Source organism: Lissotriton vulgaris, unplaced genomic scaffold, assembly GCF_964263255.1.
Source record: "Lissotriton vulgaris unplaced genomic scaffold, aLisVul1.2 SCAFFOLD_726, whole genome shotgun sequence".
Lineage (NCBI taxonomy): Eukaryota > Metazoa > Chordata > Amphibia > Caudata > Salamandridae > Lissotriton > Lissotriton vulgaris.
Window position 1 is genome coordinate 633,025 of NW_028243544.1, and position 19,100 is coordinate 652,124.

Here is a 19,100-nt window from a genome sequence, read left to right on the forward strand (position 1 = left end):
TCCAGGAAGCGCAATTGCACTTCAACAGGACGGCCGTTCTGTTGAACCAGCTGGGGTTGCACATCAACATGTCCAAGTCTGTCCCAACTCCGGTCCAGTGCCTACAACTTGGGAGCCTCCATCAATACGCTGTCAGCAAGCGTGTCTCCTTCGGAGGAGAGACGCTTATCGCTCCTTCGGAAGGCTCAGGCTCTCATGGCTGTTCCATCTACAACAGTGAGGACGGTGTCTTCTCTACTGGGGTCGATGGCCTTGTGTATCTTCCTCACTCCACATGCACGCCTACACATGAGGCCGCTGCAGGAATGTCTGGAGGATCAGTGGGACCAGAGGCGAGGGAACTGGGACGACCGGATATGACTGTCTCTGCACACGCAGCAGTCCCTGAGATGGTGGTGTTAAGCAGAGAACCTCCTCAAGGGGGTTCCGTTCCACAAGGACATTCCCACTCAGACTATCGTGACGGATGCTTCTCTCCACGGCTGGGGAGTGCAATCCACCGACTGAGTCCACATACCACATCAATTTCCTGGAACTCAGAGCTGTTCACTTGGCGCTGAAGGCCTTTCATCCGTCCTTCCAGACCAACTCTCTGCTTGTACAGACGGACAATATGACCACGATGTATTACCTCAACAAGCAGGAGCCCAAGATCGCGCACACTGTCACAGGAAGCGCAGGCGATCTGGCACTGGCTGCTAGCCAGAGGACTGACGATAACGGCTACCCATCTGCCAGGTGTGCAGAATGCTCAGGCGGACGCACTCAGCAGACTGATCCAGGAAAACCACGAGTGGGTCATAAACGACTTAGTGCTAGAAGACGTCTTTGCCAGGTGGGGCACTCCAGCCGTGGATCAGTTTGCCACCGCCGACAACAGCAAATGCCGAGACTTCGCATCCAGGTATTACCAGCAGGGGACTCTAGGGGAATGCGTTATGGATCAACTGGTCGAACAGCTTTCTGTATGCTTCCGCCCATTCCCCTGATTCCAGCGGTGCTCATCAAGCTGTCCCATTCCAGGGCGCGGATGATCCTCATTGCTCCAGAATGGCTCACAGTGGTGGTTCACGGACCTGCTTCACCGGTCTCTCCTTCCTCACATACGGCTGCCGTGCTGGCCGGACCTTATCACGAAGTTCGGGGGGCAGATGATACACCCCAACCTCTCGTCATTGAGTTTGGCGTCATGGCTCCTGAGATAGTGCAATATGGCCATTTGAATCTTCCTGAAGATTGTATGGAAGGAGGTTAAGCGTCCTTCCACTAGGACTTCCTATGCTTACAAGTGGAAAAGGTTCTGCATCTGGTGCACGTCCAAGAACTATGATCCGACGACCTGCAAGGAAGATGTCATCCTTCCATACCTTTTGCATTTGGCGCAGTCTGGCATTAATTTCCATTCCATTAAGGTTCATCTCGCTGCGCTGACTGCCTACAGGAAATGCCCTTCGCAGGCATCCTTCTTCCAGATTCCTGTGATAAAGGATTTCTTGGAAGGCTTGAAGAAAGTGTTTCCTCCTGTTCGGCTTCCTTCGCCTTCGTGGGGGAGCTGAATGTGGTGCTGTCCAGGCTGATGAAGGACCCTTTTGAACCCATTCATAAGGCCTCGCTGCAGCACCTGTCCTGGAAGGCAGCGTTCCTAGTGGCCATTACATGGGCCCGCAGGGTGAGTGAAATTCAGGCATTGTGTTGGCAGGAACCTTCTACTGTATTTCATGCTGCTACGGTTGTGATGCGTTCTCACCCTAAGTTCCTTCCTAAGGTGATTTCTGATTTTCATGCTAACCAGACTAACTTTAGCTAAGTTTTTTCAGAATCCTTCCACTCCAGCGTAAAGGTCTCTTCATTCCCTGGATGTCAGAAGGGTGTTGAAATTCTAACTGAATAAAACCAAGGATATTCGTAGGTCAGACCAATTGTTTAACAACTATGGGTCGGTCAGGACTGGTTTTGCTACCTCAAAACAGTCCATCTCTTGGTGGATTGTGTCCTGTATCCAGTTATGTTATCAAAAGGCTAAGAAGACCTTAGGGGGTAAGCCTAAGACTCATTCCACCAGGGGCAAAGCGGCTACAACAGCTTTGCTCCGTAATGTTCCCATTGTAGACATCTGCAGGGCTGCCACGTGGAAGTCGGTCCATACCTTTGCGAAGCACTACTGTCTGGACTCTGATGCCAGAGCAGATGCTCAGGTTGGGCAGGCTTCGTTACGAAATCTGTTTGCACAGTAGTGGTGTTGTCTTTTTCCTCCACCGCCGGTTTGGTTGTGGGGATGGGCTTGCCATTCTATTCACTAGATTATGACTATACACAGAGATCCCCTACTACATAAGGAGTAGTTTCTTACCTGTAACTCCTGGTTCGAGGCATGTGGGCTGCTGAATTCATATCTGTGCATAGATCGCCGCCTAGTGTTGGGTCCGGATGATTGCACATTGTTGTCCTGGAAGAGTCTTTGAAGTATCACGAGATAGGTGGCTCCTCCCCTGGACACAGTGCGCATGGGCATCGACTCCATCCTCAGATTGTTTTTTTCCGCCATTGGGTTCGGATGCATATTTGTTAACTCAAGTTCGGAATCGATTAAAAACTTTCCCTTTGGCCAAAAGGCCTTTAGTAGATCGTCGGTATTGTCTTGTGATCGGTACCCAGTCCTTGTTCCAGCTCAGTTCCCGAGCCGGACGTCCAGAGAAGCTGCGTGGCTTTTCGGCACTGAAGGCCCTATTGACGCCAGAGGCCTTATCAACGAACCATCATGGAACGGAGCCCGTTCAAGAGGTGTCCCGTTTGCAACTCCAAATGTCCTCACATCGATGTCCACCCGGTGTGCAACAAGTGCCTGTCTCCGGATCACGATGAAGCCAGCTGTATGGCTTGTTCTTGTTTCCGCTCCAAGAAGACGATTCGACTTCGACGCGCAGCGCGCAAGGAGGCCCAGCAGACGGCACCTGACCCGGTGAACATATTCGATACCGAGGAAGATGAGGGAGTCGAGCAGGAAGTTCAAGAGAACATGTCTGATCCTGCATCGGAAATCGACTCCAGTTACGACGCTGATGTTGAGATGGTCGATAATGAAGAAGTCGTCGACGAGGTAGGAGACGACGATGTAGCCTTTGGGGCCGTAGAAGATAGCTTGAGCAAGGAGCTAGGCCCGACCGTTGTTACGGGGGCCGAGACCAAAACACCTGCTAAGGCTCAGGTCGAGGGATCGCCACATGGCCTTACCCAAGATCGTACACTTGGTTCTACAGCCTCGCCTCAAGGCCTGGCTTCGGACATTTCTAACGAGCCACGGGTTGACCGATCGAAACCGAAAGAGAAAGCATCGGTGTCTACTCAACCGAAAGCACTGGAAGCAAAATCGAAACCGAAAGTGCGTATTGCTTTGGTCGGCTCGAAGACCTCTGAACTATCGGTACCGACAAAGCAAAAAGGTGTTATCGACCCGGTGAGGTCGCTAAAGGGTGTCGAGCCGAAGACTGGGACACCGAAAAAACTGGTCAAGGACGTCGAGCCAAACAAATCGGCGCCGAAGGCCGTCGACAAAGACAAAGGACTCGGAGCTCCGAAAGTTCTTGATCCTACGCGTCGACCAGACAAGGCTACAAGCGGTACTAACCTCGAGTCCACGCCTGGCGGTGGCTCGAGGGAACCCGTTGAGTCGACACAGCCGTCCGCCTCCTTTTCGAAGCAGGTGTCGGAGTCGCTCAAACGCATTAAAGACCAGGCTTCTGCTGTCGTACCAAGGGATACTCCACCAACGAAGCCTACCAGCAAGCCTCAAAAATCGTCGGCGCCCATCCAGTTCATGCTCCCGCCGAAGGTGGTACCTAAGGCCTTCGCCCCTAAAAAGGCAGTCGAAGCGTCCAGGAAGGTGTCCTCCGGGCCGAAGCCTACAACTGTGGAGGTAGTCACTAAGCATCGACAGCCTCCGCTTGAAGAGCAGTCGAGGCAATTCATCGACGCAGACACAGGTAGACTTTCTATTTACAAACGAAAGATCGCCCCTGATCAGTCTATGGAGTCATATAAAATTCCATTAAAAAAGAAGAGGGATTCTACTACATCACCTCTTGTTGAATCTATCTCACCACAGGACCAAGACACTGCTCCTATCTCGCCCACTTACTCCGACGTGGGCACGCCAACCATGGTACACCACGTTTCTAGAACTATCCGTGGTACTGCATCAAAGGCTGCATCTCACACCCAGGTTTTTGACTCAGAGCCATGGCGACATTCAGCACCCAGATCCGCAACAGCTCAACCTGGCGATCTGGCTCCTGAGGTCTTAGAATTTGGCTACCTCAACTTGCCTCCCAACTGTATGGATATCATAAGAGAGGCAAGAAAGCCCACCACCAGAGCATGTTATGCGGCAAAATGGAAGCGGTTTGTCATTGTGCAGACCACAACATCGACCCGCTAGACTCATCTACTCACAACATCATTTGTTATTTGTTACATCTTTACAAATGCAATCTGGCCTATGCTTCCATACGTATCCATTTGTCCGCAATAGCGGCTTATCTACAAAACAGGCAGCATCTCTCACTTTTCAGAGTGCCTGCCATTAAAGCCTTTCTGGAGGGACTCAAACGAGTTATTCCTCCTCGGACCCCACCAGCTCCGGAATGGAACCTAAATGTGGTCCTCACCAGACTGATGGGTCCACCTTTTGAACCTCTTCACTCGTGCGAGATTCAGTTCTTGACGTGGAAAGTGGCTTTCCTGATAGCAATCACAGCGCTGCGACGCGTTAGTGAACTCCAGGCACTAACTATCCAGGAGCCATTCATACAGATTCACTCCAACAGGGTGGTACTTCGCACTAACCCTAAGTTTCTCCCTAAAGTGGTTTCACAGTTTTATATCAATCCGTCTTTAGAACTGCCAGTGTTCTTCCAAAATCCTGAGTCAGTGGTGGAGAGAATGCTCCACACACTAGACGTCAAGAGAGCTCTAATGTACTACATAGATGGAACCAAAGATTTTCGGAAAACAAAACAACTGTTTGTTGCCTTTTCGCCACACCACAAAGGCAACCCCATTTCCAAAGCAGGTATAGCCAGGTGGATCTTTAAGTGCATTCAAATTTGCTTTCAAAAAGCCAAGCACACATTAACGGTTCCCACACGGGCCCACTCCACGCGAAAGTTGGGGGCCTCCTTGGCTTTCCTTGGAAATATTTCTTTAGAAGACATATGTAGAGCAGCCACATGGTCTACTACACACACATTTACAAAACACTACTGCGTAGATGTGCACTCCAAACAGCAGGCAGCTGTAGGGCAGGCTGTTCTAAAAACACTTTTTCAAACTGCTGCAGCTGGCACAGGCGGCCGCCGCTAATGGAGGGACTGCTATGTATTCTATGCACAGATATGAATTCAGCAGCCCACATGCCTCGAACCGAATATGCTACTTACCAGTATGCATCTGTTCTTGACATGTAGGGCTGCTGACATATCGCCCACCCTCCTCCCCGGCGCCTGTAGCGGCTGCAGCACCCAGAATTACTCTTAGCATGATCACTCACAGTGTTACACTCCATCTTTGCCACAATGCGAAAAACAATCTGGGGATGGAGTCGATGCCCATGCGCACTGTAGTCCAGGGGAAGAGCCACCTATCTCGTGAAACTTCGAAGACTCTTCCAGGACAACAATGTGCAATCATCCGGACCCAACACTAGGCGGCGATCTATGCACAGATATGAATGTCAGCAGCCCTACATGCCAAGAACAGATGCATACTGGTAAGTAGCATATTCGTTCTGTAGTAGGAGTATCTGTTAAACTCATAAGCGCCCGCACTCCTCCCCCTTGGAGAAAATGATGAAGTAATGAATGCTACAGGTCTAGCTTTATACACCTCCCAAAAGAACTGAAAGTGGAGGGATTTGCGGTGCATTCCGGGATATCAAGAGTTCTGGAAAGTGTCCTTAAAGGCACAGTATCCCGTTTTAAGCCACATAATGGCAGCCTATGGGGGCTTGTCTGTCCATCCCTTCCTCTCTTTCATTCCAAGGATTTTGTGAAGGGGAAGTTTCTCTATGGGTGAAATTTAGCAGATTGTGTTGAATATGATATTGGTGGAATATCCTTTGCATTTCTAGTTGAAGTACTGGACAGTGTAGCCTTGTAAATATAGGCTGAATTATTTGTCTTTAATTCTCTAAGTGTCTATGCAGGACTGCACTAAAGACAGCTTAAGAGATTATTTTTGATTGCTCCGGGGTCCCCGCACATGGGTGGGTCTAGTCACTAGATTATGACTATACACAGAGATACCCCTACTACAGAACTGGAGTTACAGGTAAGAAACTACTCCTTCTCTACAAGTTAGACTATTAGCTGTTCAGCGTCTCATACAATCCAAATGCAGAGTTTGCATTCAGCAATGGTGTAGTGACTAAATATTCTGCATTTCAATTTCTTTTTTCTTTTGAGTTCTTTCTGTATTCTTACACTCCACCCAAAGGTAACCACTCTGTTCCTTACTTTCTAGGATCAGTCATGCATGCATTTACACTGTTGAGCAAAGTTTTACGCTGAGGCACAATAACTCTGCCTGAGTTCCAAGTGAACAATTCACCACTAAATTGAAAATAATCTCTCCGGCATTGGCTGTTAATTCTTAGGGGTACTTTAAAAATGTTTTCTTTCATTTTGCTGTGGTCATCGCTTCAGCGGCCAGGCTTTTTGAATGTGCAAGCAGTGCAACCCCTTTGACGGAGGCTGCGCAGAGCAGCCGCAGTACAACCCCTGAGGCTGAGCAGAGCAGAGCAGCCGCAGTGCACCTCCTGTGACGTAGGCCGCACAGAGCAGCACAGTTGCTGATGTTTCACTTTGCTTTTTGCAGGTGAGAAGGAGAACAGTCTGAAGACAGATGACTACGGGCGCGATCTCTCCTCAGTGCAGACACTCCTGACTAAGCAGGTGAGTGCCAGCAGCTCTCCCTGTTGGATGAATCTGTGATGGGTTTACAGGCTCTGCATGCCTTGCTAATGTCAGGTCCTTCTCTTTTTAACTACAGGAAACCTTTGATGCTGGTCTGCAAGCCTTCCAGCAAGAGGGCATCACCAACATCACCGCACTGAAGGATCAGCTGCTGGCAGCCAAGCATGTGCAGTCCAAGGCCATCGAGGCGCGCCATGCCAGCCTGATGAAGCGCTGGAACCAGCTGCTCTCCAACTCTGCGGCCAGGAAAGAGAAGCTGCTGCAAGCCCAGGAGCACTACAGAAAGGTGGGTATATGCAGCAGGCAGCAAAGTCAGGGAAGCAGAGACACATCTTAGGAGCACCACAGAAAGGTGAGGATGTGCAGCAGGCAGTAGAGTCAGGGGAGCAGAGACGCCTCCATGGAGCGCCACAGAAAAGTGAGGATGTGCAGCAGGCAATAGTCAGGGGAGCAAAGACACATCTTAGGGAGCATCACAGAAAGGTGAGGATGTGCAGCAGGCAGTAGAGTCAGGGGAGCAGAGACTCCTCCATGGAGCGCCACAGAAAGGTTAGGATGTGCAGCAGGCAGTAGAGTCAGGGGAGCAGAGACACCTCCAGGGAGCACCACAGAGGGGTGAGGATGTGCAGCAGGCAGTAGAGTCAGGGGAGCAGAGACACCTCCAAGGAGCGCCACAGAAAGGTGAGGATGTGCAGTAGAGCCAGGGGAGCAAAGGCACATCTTGGGAGCACCACAGAAAGGTGAGTATGTGCAGCAGGCAGGGGAGCAGAGACCCATCTTTGGAGCACCATAGAAAGGTGAGGATGTGTAGCAGGCAGCAGAGCTGAGGAGCAGAGACACGTCCAGGGAGCACCACAGAAAGGTGAGGATGTGCAGCAGGCAGTAGAGCCAGGGGAGCAGAGACACCTCCAGGGAGCACCACAGAAAGGTGAGGATGTGCAGCAGGCAATAGAGTCAGGGGAGCAAAGACACATCTTAGGGAGCATCACAGAAAGGTGAGGATGTGCAGCAGGTAGTAGAGCCAGGGGAGCAAAGACACATCTTGGGAGCACCACAGAAAGGTGAGGATGTGCAGCAGGCAGTAGAGTCAGGGGAGCAGAGACACATCTTGGGAGCACCACAGAAAGGTGAGGATGTGCAGCAGGCAGTAGAGCCAAGGGAGCAAAGACACATCTTAGGGAGCTTCACAGAAAGGTGAGGATGTGCAGCAGGCAATAGAGTCAGGGGAGCAGAGACACATCCAGGGAGCGCCAAAGAAAGGTGAGGATGTGCAGCAGGCAGTAGAGTCAGGGGAGCAGAGACACCTCCAGGGAGCGCCACAGAAAGGTGAGGATGTGCAGCAGGCAGTAGAGCCAGGGGAGCAGAGACACCTCCAGGGAGCGCCACAGAAAGGTGAGGATGTGCAGCAGGCAGTAGAGCCAGGGGAGCAGAGACACCTCCAGGGAGCGCCACAGAACGGTGAGGCTGTGCAGTAGGCAGTAGAGCCAGGGTAGCAGAGACACATCTTGGGAGCACCACAGAAAGGTGAGGCTGTGCAGTAGGCAGTAGAGCCGAGGGAGGAGACCCATCTTGAGAGCACCATAAAAAGGTGAGGATGTGCAGCAGGCAGTAGAGACGGTAGCAGAGACCCATCTTAAGGTGAGAGCGTGTACACACGTGAAGAGCAGGGAACCAAGAAAGTAACCCTCACACCAGGCTCTCCGCAGGGAATAAGTCATTGATGATTTATTTTTTTTATTTATTTTCAGAGTTTTATATAGCGCGAACAAGATCTTTGCAGATATCAGAGCGCTTTACATAGACGGGTACATGAGGGAACAAAGTCAAATAGGTAAATCAGTAGATCATACAATACAAATAATACAATTGGGTGGCTGCAAAGCAATCAAGTGGGTGCTAAGACAGCTCGTACAAATAGATAAGGGGTCAAGCAAGTAATATAGATCATCGCAGGGTGTTGATAGGGTTCGAGATAGTAGTACAGGTGAATTTAGCCATGAGGATAGCTTTTACTTCTTTTTTGAAGAGTGTAGTGGAAGAGAGAAGCCTGGTTTCGGGAGGGAGTGAGTTCCAAATCCTAGGCGCCATTCCTGAGAAGGAGCGCTTGTATGTTTTCTCCTTCCGGAATCTTCGAGGTTTCAGCAGAAGATTGTTTGCGCCTCTCGTGTTTCTGACTCCCCCAGAGATTGTCAATTTCTGAGCAAGGTAGCCGGGTGAGTTTAGGTGAACCGCCTTGTGTGTCATGCAGGCGATTTTCAGATGTATTCTGGCTTCAAACGGCAACCAATTCAGGGATTTCAAGTCAGGGGTGATGTGGGAGTGCTTTTTTGACCCCGTGATGAGTCTCGCTGCAGCATTTAGAGATGCTTTTAGTGGTGCGGTTGTAGTTAGTGGGAGTCCGCAGAGGGAGGTGATGCCGTATTCAATTCGTGGGATGACTAGTGCTTGCACCGCTGTTTGGAAGTCTTTGGCTGGGAGGTAGGGTTTAAGTTTCCTCAGAGTATTGATCTGGAAGTTCGCTCCCTTTGTAGCTTTGCTGACATGTTGCTGCATGTTGAGATTGGTGTCGAGTGTTATGCCTAAAGATTTTGCTGATTCCACGATGGTGGGTTGGACATTGAGTGCGGTTAGGAGTTTAAGCCAATGTTGAGTGGTGGATATCTTCGCTGGAGGTGCGATCAGAAGGAACTCTGTTTTCAGGGCATTGAGTTTGAGGTGATTGTCGGCAAGCCAGGATTGGGTGCATCTGATCGTTGAGTTCAGGAGCAGGATGTCATTGGGAGATTGCAGTTTGAGGTAGAGTTGGGTGTCATCGGCATACATGTGAAAGTGTACATTGGATTCTTGTAGCAAAGTGATGAGAGGTTCCATGACTAGGTTGAACAAAGTTGGGGATAGAGAAGATCCTTGGGGGACGCCTAGCGTTACAGGTACTGGCGTGGACATCAGGTTGTTGCTCTTGAATTTCTGCGTCCTGTTGCGGAGAAAGGAAGTGAACCATTTGAGGACAGTTCCAGATAAGCCCATTCTTTTGTTTAGTAGTTCTAGTAGATTCTCATGTTTAACGGTGTCGAATGCGGAGGAGAGATCAAGAAGGATGAGGAGGCAGGTGTCATTTTGGTCTAGCATTTGAAGTGCGTCGTCAATTATGTGAGTCATAGCCGTTTCTGTGCTGTGTCCTGCTCGGAAACCTGATTGGTGAGGGTTGAGGAGATCGAATTGCTCAATGTGTTTAGTCAATTGTAGTTGTGCGCATTTTTCCAGCAGTTTGGCGAGAGTGGGGATATTGGTGATGGGACGGTAGTTGTTGAGATCCGCGGGGTCGGCTGTTGGTTTCTTTAGTAGAGGTGTGACCTGACCAACTTTGAGGGAGTCAGGTATGCTTCCTTGTTGGAGAGAGCTGTTGATGATTTTAGTCCAGAGAGGGAGAATCAGTGGGGTAAAATCTTTTACTGCGAAGGCAAGGAGGGGGTCCGTGAGGTGATTGGAAGGTTTCAGGGTGCTGAGTAATTTGCCCATTTCTTCTTCCGAATATGTGTCAAAGGTTGACCATGTCGCATTGTTTTTTGGTTCAACGGGTGCTGGGCATTTGGGTTTGGAGTAGAGGCTTGCGTCAGTGAGGAGATCGCTTTTTATTTTGTCGGTTTTTTGGATAAAGAAAGCAGCGAAGTCTTCACATGAGGGTACCACACGCCCAGTGTTGAGTGGTTGTGGTAGCTCTTTGGATTGCGATTTGATTAGCTCAAACAGTTTTCTCGGGCGGTTCTTTGCTTGGTTAAGTTGGAGGCGGAAGAAGTCCGAATTTGAGCGTTTTATTTTCCTGAAGTAGGCGTTTCTCTTCTTCTTCAACTCTTTTAGGTGCATTGCAGAGGGGGCTGATCTCCAGGTCCGTTCTGCCATTCGCATGTCTCTTCTATCTTCGTTGAGACTCCCGTCGTACCATGGTTTGGAGATTTTAGTGGCGACTCTTTTTAGTTGCATAGGTGCAGCCTCATTGATTATCGAAGTCATAGTGTTGAGATAGTGGTCAGTCAGGGTTTGGACGTCCGAGGCGCCTGCAGGAAGGAGTAGGAGATTGCAGCTGTTAGGGGGCAGAGAGCCAGGGTTGAGCTTTTTCGAGTTCCTTTTCCAGACCTTGGGCTTGGAGAGCTGCACAGGGTTGACTTTGACTTTTTCGTTGATAAAGAATGTGATAATGTGATGATCCGACCAGTCACAAGGTTGGATGGATTCAAGTTGGATAGACTGCTCCTTGGAGATGATCAGGTCGATGGTGGAGCCTTTCTCATGGGTCGGACTGTTGCATATTTGGGTGAGGTTCAGGGCATCGAGGAAATTTTTAAGACTGTTTACCACTGCGTCGTTGCTGTCATTCCAGCGGAGGTTGAAGTCACCAAGGTATATTTGGGTGAGCTGGCGACCGGAATTGGTTGAGATCATATCCATGATTTGTTGGGAGAAGGTGAGGTTGTCCCTGGGTGGGTGGTATATGCTGTGGTTAAATACGTTTGTAGGGAATAGAGGAGTGAGCAGAGAAATGTGGAGTGACAGAGATCCTGAAGAACGAACAAATCTAGCATAGGATGTTGGAGTGTCAAACAAAAACAAAGGTGCCAAGATGGATACAAGTTTAGCCACACCTGGTGTATTTAAAAATAGACCACAATAAACATGGATAGGGCGATGGTAACGGAAAGGGCGGTGTATTCCAACCGGGCCTGTCCGGGAAAATGGAACAAAATCTGGACACCATGGAATGTGTATAGAGGGGAAATCTGCGAACCCTTGCTGGAGGATGACCAATCACTGTCAGATGAGGAAGGGGAAGAGGACTGATAGCCCTCATGAAACACATAGGAAAGGGTGGCCACGGGGCACGGGGTGGACCATAAATGTAGATAACGGGCTCGAGGGGCATGGCAAGGGACACACTAAGGAGATAGTGCCCTAGGGTACCTGCAGACTCTCACCGCCTCGTTTCAGCATAGCGCAGGTGGGAATTAGGCTAAATCGACACTGATAGAACGCTTCTTCACTCATTTAATGCGAACAATACCAACAATGAACGACCTCAATGTGATTCCTAAGATTTCTTTTGTTTTGTTGTTTTCATTAAAAAATAGAAAATCAAAAAAGCCGTACTGATCGGCATTGTATCGCATATACCGTACCTTTTAATTACATGCAGTAATAAGGATTGTAAAATAATACTCAGACTCCAGTTTTCAATTGCTGCACTATGCATATAAGACTGTGATAGCGGCCAGCCCCCGGGTTGTAGGCCAACAGCTGTGTAAACTTAAAGGTACAATAAAGGTTTTTTATAAAAATAAAAACAAGAGACCACAAGACAAGCAGATGTAATAGAATGTCCCGGGTGGAAGCTAATGGGTGAGTGAACAGTGTTAAAGGTAAAATGCCAAAGAGCAATTCGAGTATAGCGTGGCTTTGAACATCCTTTTTAAAAAGTTTAAGAAGTGAAGTAAGTTGTACTAAAATTGAAAGTGCAATGGGATAGAGGGAGGGGCCATTGAATAAAAGATGTACATCGACGGAGGGAAGAAATACAGAGGCTTGTAAAGGAAACATTGATGCATGGATTTAATGCTGGAAAATACAGAATAGTGGTCGGTGGTGGAGCTGCAGGGAGGAGGAAGGAAGGTGCAGAAACTGTGGTCCGTGGTGGAGCTCTGGGGAAAAGGATGGAAGGTTCAGGAATAGTGGCCAGCGGTAGACCTGCAGGGAAGAGGAAGGAAGGTGCAGAAACTGTGGTCCGTGGTGAAGCTCTGGGGAAAAGGATGGAAGGCGTAGAGATAGTAGTCGGTGGTGGATCTGCAGGGCAAAAGAATGAAGGTGCAGAAACTGGTTGGCCATGAAGCTGCAGGAAAGACTAAGGAAGGTGCAGAAATAGTGGTCGGTGGTGAAGCTGCAGGGAGGAGGAAGGAAGGTTCAGGAATAGTGGCCAGTGGTGGAGCTACAGGGAGGAGGAAGGAAGGTTCAGGAATAGTGGCCAGTGTTGGAGCTGCGGTAAATGGTAAAGGGCAGAGATTTGTCAAGGGATCAAGTTGGAGGTGAAGTAGGCGCCTGCAGGAGAGAGATGTTGAAGTGGGTGCCATGCTGGCCGATGCAGCCTGCGTGATAGCTAGGAGGAAGAAAGGAAGTGGAGGGGGTCTTTAGAGTCGCCTTCCAGCATGGATATAACTGCACCTCTCCTTCCAATAAACTGACCTGCAGTCATTTGGGATTGGCTGTTGTAGGGAAATCGTTCAGAGATCTCACGGAGTGATCGCAGTCGCTTAATACAAACTTTCTACTTTTTTTTAACAGGTCGAGGATTTGTTCCTGACATTTGCCAAGAAGGCTTCTGCATTTAACAGTTGGTTTGAGAATGCGGAAGAGGATCTGACTGACCCAGTGCGTTGTAACTCGCTGGAGGAGATCAAGGCTTTACGAGAGGCACATGATGCTTTCCGCAACTCGCTGAGTTCTGCTCAGACTGATTTCAATCAGCTCGCTGAGCTGGACCGACAGATCAAGAGCTTCCGCGTGGCTTCAAACCCCTACACCTGGTTCACAATGGAGGCACTAGAGGAAACGTGGCGCAACCTGCAGAAAATAATCAAGGTAATGGGAACAGGAGGTTTCTGAGCGCTGGTGGGGGAGGGGTTGGGTACAAAGTAGTCTCACCTTTAATGGCAATATGGAGATTATCCAGTTTTCCTCGTTGATGTGCAGCAAGTTTCCTTATCTTGAGCAACAGCCTGGCGTCTCGTCAACACAATTGCTCCCCAATCCATCTTCATTCATTGAACACTCACACATCCTACATGCGAACAGAACCCAGGTAAGAGACTGCACAGACTTCACAAGGAGAGAGCTGGATTCAACCCCACCCTAAAGGAAAAAAGAGCCAAGCTCTAGGGTCTCAATCCATGTAAACAGAACCTCCGTGGATGACCTCCGAGCCAAGCTCTAGGGTCTCAATCCATGTAAACAGACCCTCAGTGGATGCACGGTGCTTGCCCCCTTGACCTCCAAGCCAAGCTCTAGGGGGGTCTCAATCCATGTAAACAGAGACCCTCAGTGGATGCACTGTGCTTGCCCCTTTGACCTACATGCTAAGCTCTAGGGTCTTAATTCATGTAAACACACTCAGTGGATGCACTGTGCTTGCCCCTTGACCTCAGAGCCAAGCTCTAGGAGGGTGGGGGGGGGGGGGTCTCAATCCATGTACACAGAGACCCTCAGTGAATGCACTGTCCTTGCCCCCTTGACCTCCATGCTAAGCTCTAGGGTCTCAATCCATGTAAATAGACCCTCAGTGGACAAGCATTATTGTCGTGTTCAAAAAGGTAAAAGTCAAAAAACCTCCAGCAACTTTCCAGTGACTTGTCAGAGAAGCAACACGAGGTTGGGAAGCGCGCTCTCCAAAGCCTTGCAGAAGACTTCCTGTCCAGACACAGCTCAAAACTTAAGCGTAAGTTTCACATGCATGCATAACACACCATTGAGTGGGCTGCGCATAGAATATTGTGGTGTTTACTTAAAGATCCCAAGAAGGGCTCCCACTGGTCACATTGTCAGTCATGTAGCGTGGAACAATATTCATCACTTCATTAATCCTTTCAACAGCTCATACAAGATCTTCAGCCTCTTAATACACAAACAAGAAAGTTTAAGACAAGCTGTGGCAAGATGTCAACCCCCCTTTTGTGGGGGGCGCGAGGGACACCTCCCAACTTAAGACTTCACACGCATGCAGACATTTTGACCTTTAGGGGGGACTAGTTTAGATTGGAGCGTGAAGCTTTTCTTTGTGTTTCAGGATGCAGGCAGCCTGTTTCAGACTGTCCCCACGTTTGTCTTTGTGTAGTTCTGTTGTAGTCCTGATGCAGTGTACCATGCTCCTAGGTTGATTGTAATAAGTTACTTGTACAATTTGTGGGAGTTTTTGTGAATTGCCATTCTGTGCTTAAGAATATTAAAGAAAATCCGAAGAAGGAATATTACAGAGGACATAAAGCAGTAAAGGCACAAGTTACTTGCCTACAATATGTGTGATAAAGTACCACCTGTTGTATATTATAAGGACATTTACGGCTCTGAGGAGTTTAATGGAATGTGGCTGAAGGCTGAGTTCCTCTTGAAGGTCAATGGCACTCGGCGAGGTAACTTTCCAAAACCTTATAACGCTCGACAGGGAGTATTTTATTCATTATAATACATGATCACACCATCACCCCTCCCACAAACCACTTAAATCCTTGGTGTTTTGTTTTTTGATGTAAAAGAGGTAGTATGTTTGCAGGCATGGATCAAAGTAGCATATAATCTACAAAATGAAACACACTTGAAAAAAGAGTAATTGAAGAAAATAAAGTTGAATTTAAAAAAAAAGCTGCTGCTCAGTGTAGAAACAATGTTGGTCTTTCCTTTAGTGACCTGTGGCTTCGAAAAATAAACATGTTGCCATACATATCGTGTTTCTAATGATTACGGTTTATTTGGGAAAAGTAGATGGGAAGAATGAAAAGCCAGTTCTGTTTTCTGTGCTTGAGCGCAGACGTAATGATGCTTCCTGAGCTGCCTTTCACCCTGGCTGCTGGCAGCAGGCATTGCGAGGTCCGAAGTCAACTCTAATAGCTTGTTACAGTTGAGCGGCTATGTGATTTCTTTATTACAGTTGACCAGAGAAGTCACAAGTCCCCTTTCATAAGCGCATTGGAGACTGGATTTTCTAATGGGATTGCAGCCAGTGTTGTTACAGATCCGATTTACAGGCGGGTCTCCTGCTTCTTGGTAAGGGTGTCGGAGAGCTCTGAACTTGCATATATCATCAGTACTACTCTCCCTCCCAGGATCTGACAATGGCATCTAAGGTGCTGGGCATTGTGGACTTCAGGTGGGCATGTGAATCTCCCACATCTTTAGAGGACCCGTCAATTTACAGATTTCAGAAAACGCGATGGTATTGTGATCCTAGCCATTAGGTAGCAGCATTTTGTGTACACAGCACGTGTATTTATAATGGCTTCTTTAAAAAAAAAATCACGTAGTGAGAAATTGTGGATTTACCCGACTCCTATGGTAGGCATCCACGACGAACAAATTCTTTTTAAACAAGGACGTTTTTCAACCACTAGATCTGGGAGTGAGGCACAACCTATGAGTCTCCTTTAGTGTTGAGCCTCAAAGCTATTGTCACAGGCAAGTGACTGCTTCCTTGCGTCTGCCCAGTACCCGGTGGGGCATAGGTAGCTCAGTAAATGCTGGTACTTGTGGTTTGCTGTTGAAACACAATTACTGGGGGAATTGCTTGCTGGTGCACTTTCACACTCCATTTATTCCTGTTGTAGGAACGCGAGTTGGAGCTACAGAAGGAGCAACGGCGACAAGAAGAAAATGACAAGCTGCGCCAAGAGTTTGCGCAGCACGCCAATGCTTTTCACCAATGGATTCAGGAAACCAGGTATTACCTCTCCCCCCTCCTCTCTGGGCATAGAGGCCCCCCAAGAGAAGGTACGCCCACAGCGATCCCCACTGAAAGAGCACAGTCAGCTCCTTTGAAAGCTCACGAGTAGGTCCACAGGAGTCGCTGTGCTTGGCAAAGGCACAGTACTTTATTCCAATATAAATGTCAGCTGAGACCTCTTTTCCAGTCACAAAGTGGAGATGGGTTTCGGGGACCAGGTGCTTGATGTCTTAATCACAGAGCAGTTTGTTGGCTTGTGTATAGTTGCAAAGTCGTTCCTCTAAACTTGATGGAGTTTTTACCAAAACCTTGTAAGCGCATATTTTGGTTTTTGAGGGGATGGTAACAAGGAACGCAGCAAAACACATAATTGCAAGAATAAGCAGCAGTGGGTTAAGTTGTCAAAGCTTTGCTACCTTTATGAACTTTGTAAAACCTTTTATTGAAAATGTAAGTTCTTTTTCTTGGTGATCCCACACATACCAGCCGGGAGGGTTGCTTGAGTTGTACCCCCACTGTGAGCCATCTAAGTGGGGTGTTTAAGACTGCCACCCATCCCCTCTAGGTGATGGCTTTTTGAATCCTCCCCTTTGCAGGATGCCCTTGGGCCTACGGGTGGCACCCCGATGGGCAGCACCTTTGTGTCCCACTGTATTTGTGTGATGCTCTTACCAGCCTGATCAGTGCAGCCTTTTCTGTTGAAGTGCTTTGGGTGCACACCTATTCTGACTGGCCACTGTTTTTTCTCCCCTCTCCCGCTGCTGTTTGACACCGGACCATCTTCTGCAGGACCTACCTACTTGATGGGTAAATATTTTCTTTTATTTCACTAGATGCTTGTTTGTTAGAATGGAAGGGGTAGCCAAGTGTGAGATTGTTTAGCGCCTTCTATCTCCAATGGAAAGACATTTTGTACTTGACGTTTTCTTAGGCTCTGCTGTACTCCTTGTTTGTCATTGGCTTGTCTAGCCTAGGGGGGACTTGGCAGTGAATCCACTTCTAGAAAGCAGGCTTCTTTCATTCTGGCAGTGGTGCTTGCTTGCCAGGGCCTAGTATGTCTTGCTGTGCTGACTAGTCTGGGAACTGTCTTTGTATTCAGTTGTGCCATCTGTTCTCTGGGATTCAGTCTCCAGACCAGACCTTCCATTCATTTCCTGGAGTCTAGCTTTGCCACCCAATCCTTGGGACCCAGTTGACTGGTTTAACCCATGCTCTTGGTCTGGCCTTGTAACCAACTCTTGTGGTTAGAGACCCCAAGCCTGGTCCTACCTCTTCTCTCTTGAGTGCTGCCTCCTCGGTGCCCCCAGGTTCTGTGTTCTGGCTGCCATAGTCCTGACTCTAGCAGTTTATTTGGGTATTTTACGTGCATGCTTTTGAGGTTCAACTGTGCATGTTCAGTCCGATGCTTTTCAGGCGGGTGTGCAGGGTGAGAGTGGGCAACAGTTGAGCTCTAGGGGAATTGCTAAATTGATGAATGGGTGGCTGTGTCAAGTTGTCATGTGAAGTGGGAGTTGGTTGCAGATATCCGTACTTTTTGCATGAGAACCTGGATGTCAGTTGAGTTGCTGGGGTGACAGGTAGCCTCTTTTGTGTATTCAAGTTGTTTAGGGGGGGGTGGGGGCTTGCTTTCTTGCAACGATACAGTTGTTTGTACTTTGGCTGTATGTGCTTGTTCGTATGTTGGCTGGGAGTTGTATTGTTGGGTTGATGAAGGGAGGCATGAGTTCACAGTATGTGTGTTTGCTGTTTGTCACTGGATTAGTTTATTCATTCCGGAAGCTGTGACACCTGGGTTACAGGTATTCATTTGTGATGCGTAACTTGTGGTTTTTATCTGAGAGGGGCATAAATTGGGGTGTGTGTGAGCGGTGTAACTTGGGGTTTGTATGTGAGCAGCGTAACTTGGGGTGTGTGTGAGAGTGGCGTAACTTGGGGTTAGTATCTGAGAGGGGCGAAACTTGGGGTTTGTATGTGAGAGCAGTTTAACTTGGGGTTTGTATGCGAGAGCGGCCACTTCATGTTGGCAGCACACTGTTTTCAGTCTTAGACTTTCCTGTAACAAATCAGGGTCTTCTGGTAAAAGCAGCCGTTGGGCTGACTTCCAACCATCCTTAAAGGCAAGCTTGAGATTTACAACAGTTCTGCAGATCCTGGCCGATGGGTGCCGAGTGTGGTCTCTTGCTGGATGGAAGATGTTTTGTGGTGGTCAGGAGGTTGGGACAAGGGATTTCAGGTATAAATATTCTGTGCATCCTTGTACTTGTCTATGCAAGAGGTCTGGGACAGTATTTCCAGGGGCAGCGACAGTAGGCTCCTGGCTATCCATGTGCAGCTCAGGATGTGCGCCATGTTCCCCATCAACTGACCTGTCTGATCCTCCTCCTTTGGTTTTCTTTCTCTGCATAGCATAGCCTATCGTCGTGTCATTCGTGTATATCAGTATGAAGTTGGGGATGATCTTTCTGGAAGGTTTTTCCTCTTACTTTTCTTCCCTCACTGATTTGTTTCCATTGCACTGTCTGCTGCCTCCCAACTAACCCTCACTGCCAGCAGAGAGCTGGCCTCCCATCTCCGCCTTCTACCCTCTGTATTAGCTGGGCGGCATCCTCTGAGAGCCCGTGGGGTGAAGGCAGCAGGCTCCGCCTAGCGACCCTGCTGCC

General features: G+C 48.7%; 1 protein-coding gene across 5 annotated transcripts in view; it reads left to right on the forward strand.

Annotated features, from left to right (window-relative positions):
- The window catches only part of SPTAN1 (spectrin alpha, non-erythrocytic 1), a 365,414-nt gene that overhangs the window by 305,248 nt on the left and 41,066 nt on the right, over positions 1-19,100 (forward strand). For 4 of the 5 annotated variants that reach the window (XM_086948611.1, XM_086948613.1, XM_086948610.1 and 1 more), the window contains 5 exons: positions 6,871-6,947; positions 7,045-7,254; positions 13,296-13,592; positions 16,325-16,437; positions 17,230-17,247. In XM_086948611.1, the coding sequence (XP_086804737.1) occupies positions 6,871-6,947; positions 7,045-7,254; positions 13,296-13,592; positions 16,325-16,437; positions 17,230-17,247 (715 nt within the window). Of the gene's footprint in view, positions 1-6,870; positions 6,948-7,044; positions 7,255-13,295; positions 13,593-16,324; positions 16,438-17,229; positions 17,248-18,846; positions 18,910-19,100 lie in introns of all 5 variants that reach the window. The other variant, XM_086948614.1, reaches the window with a different exon arrangement.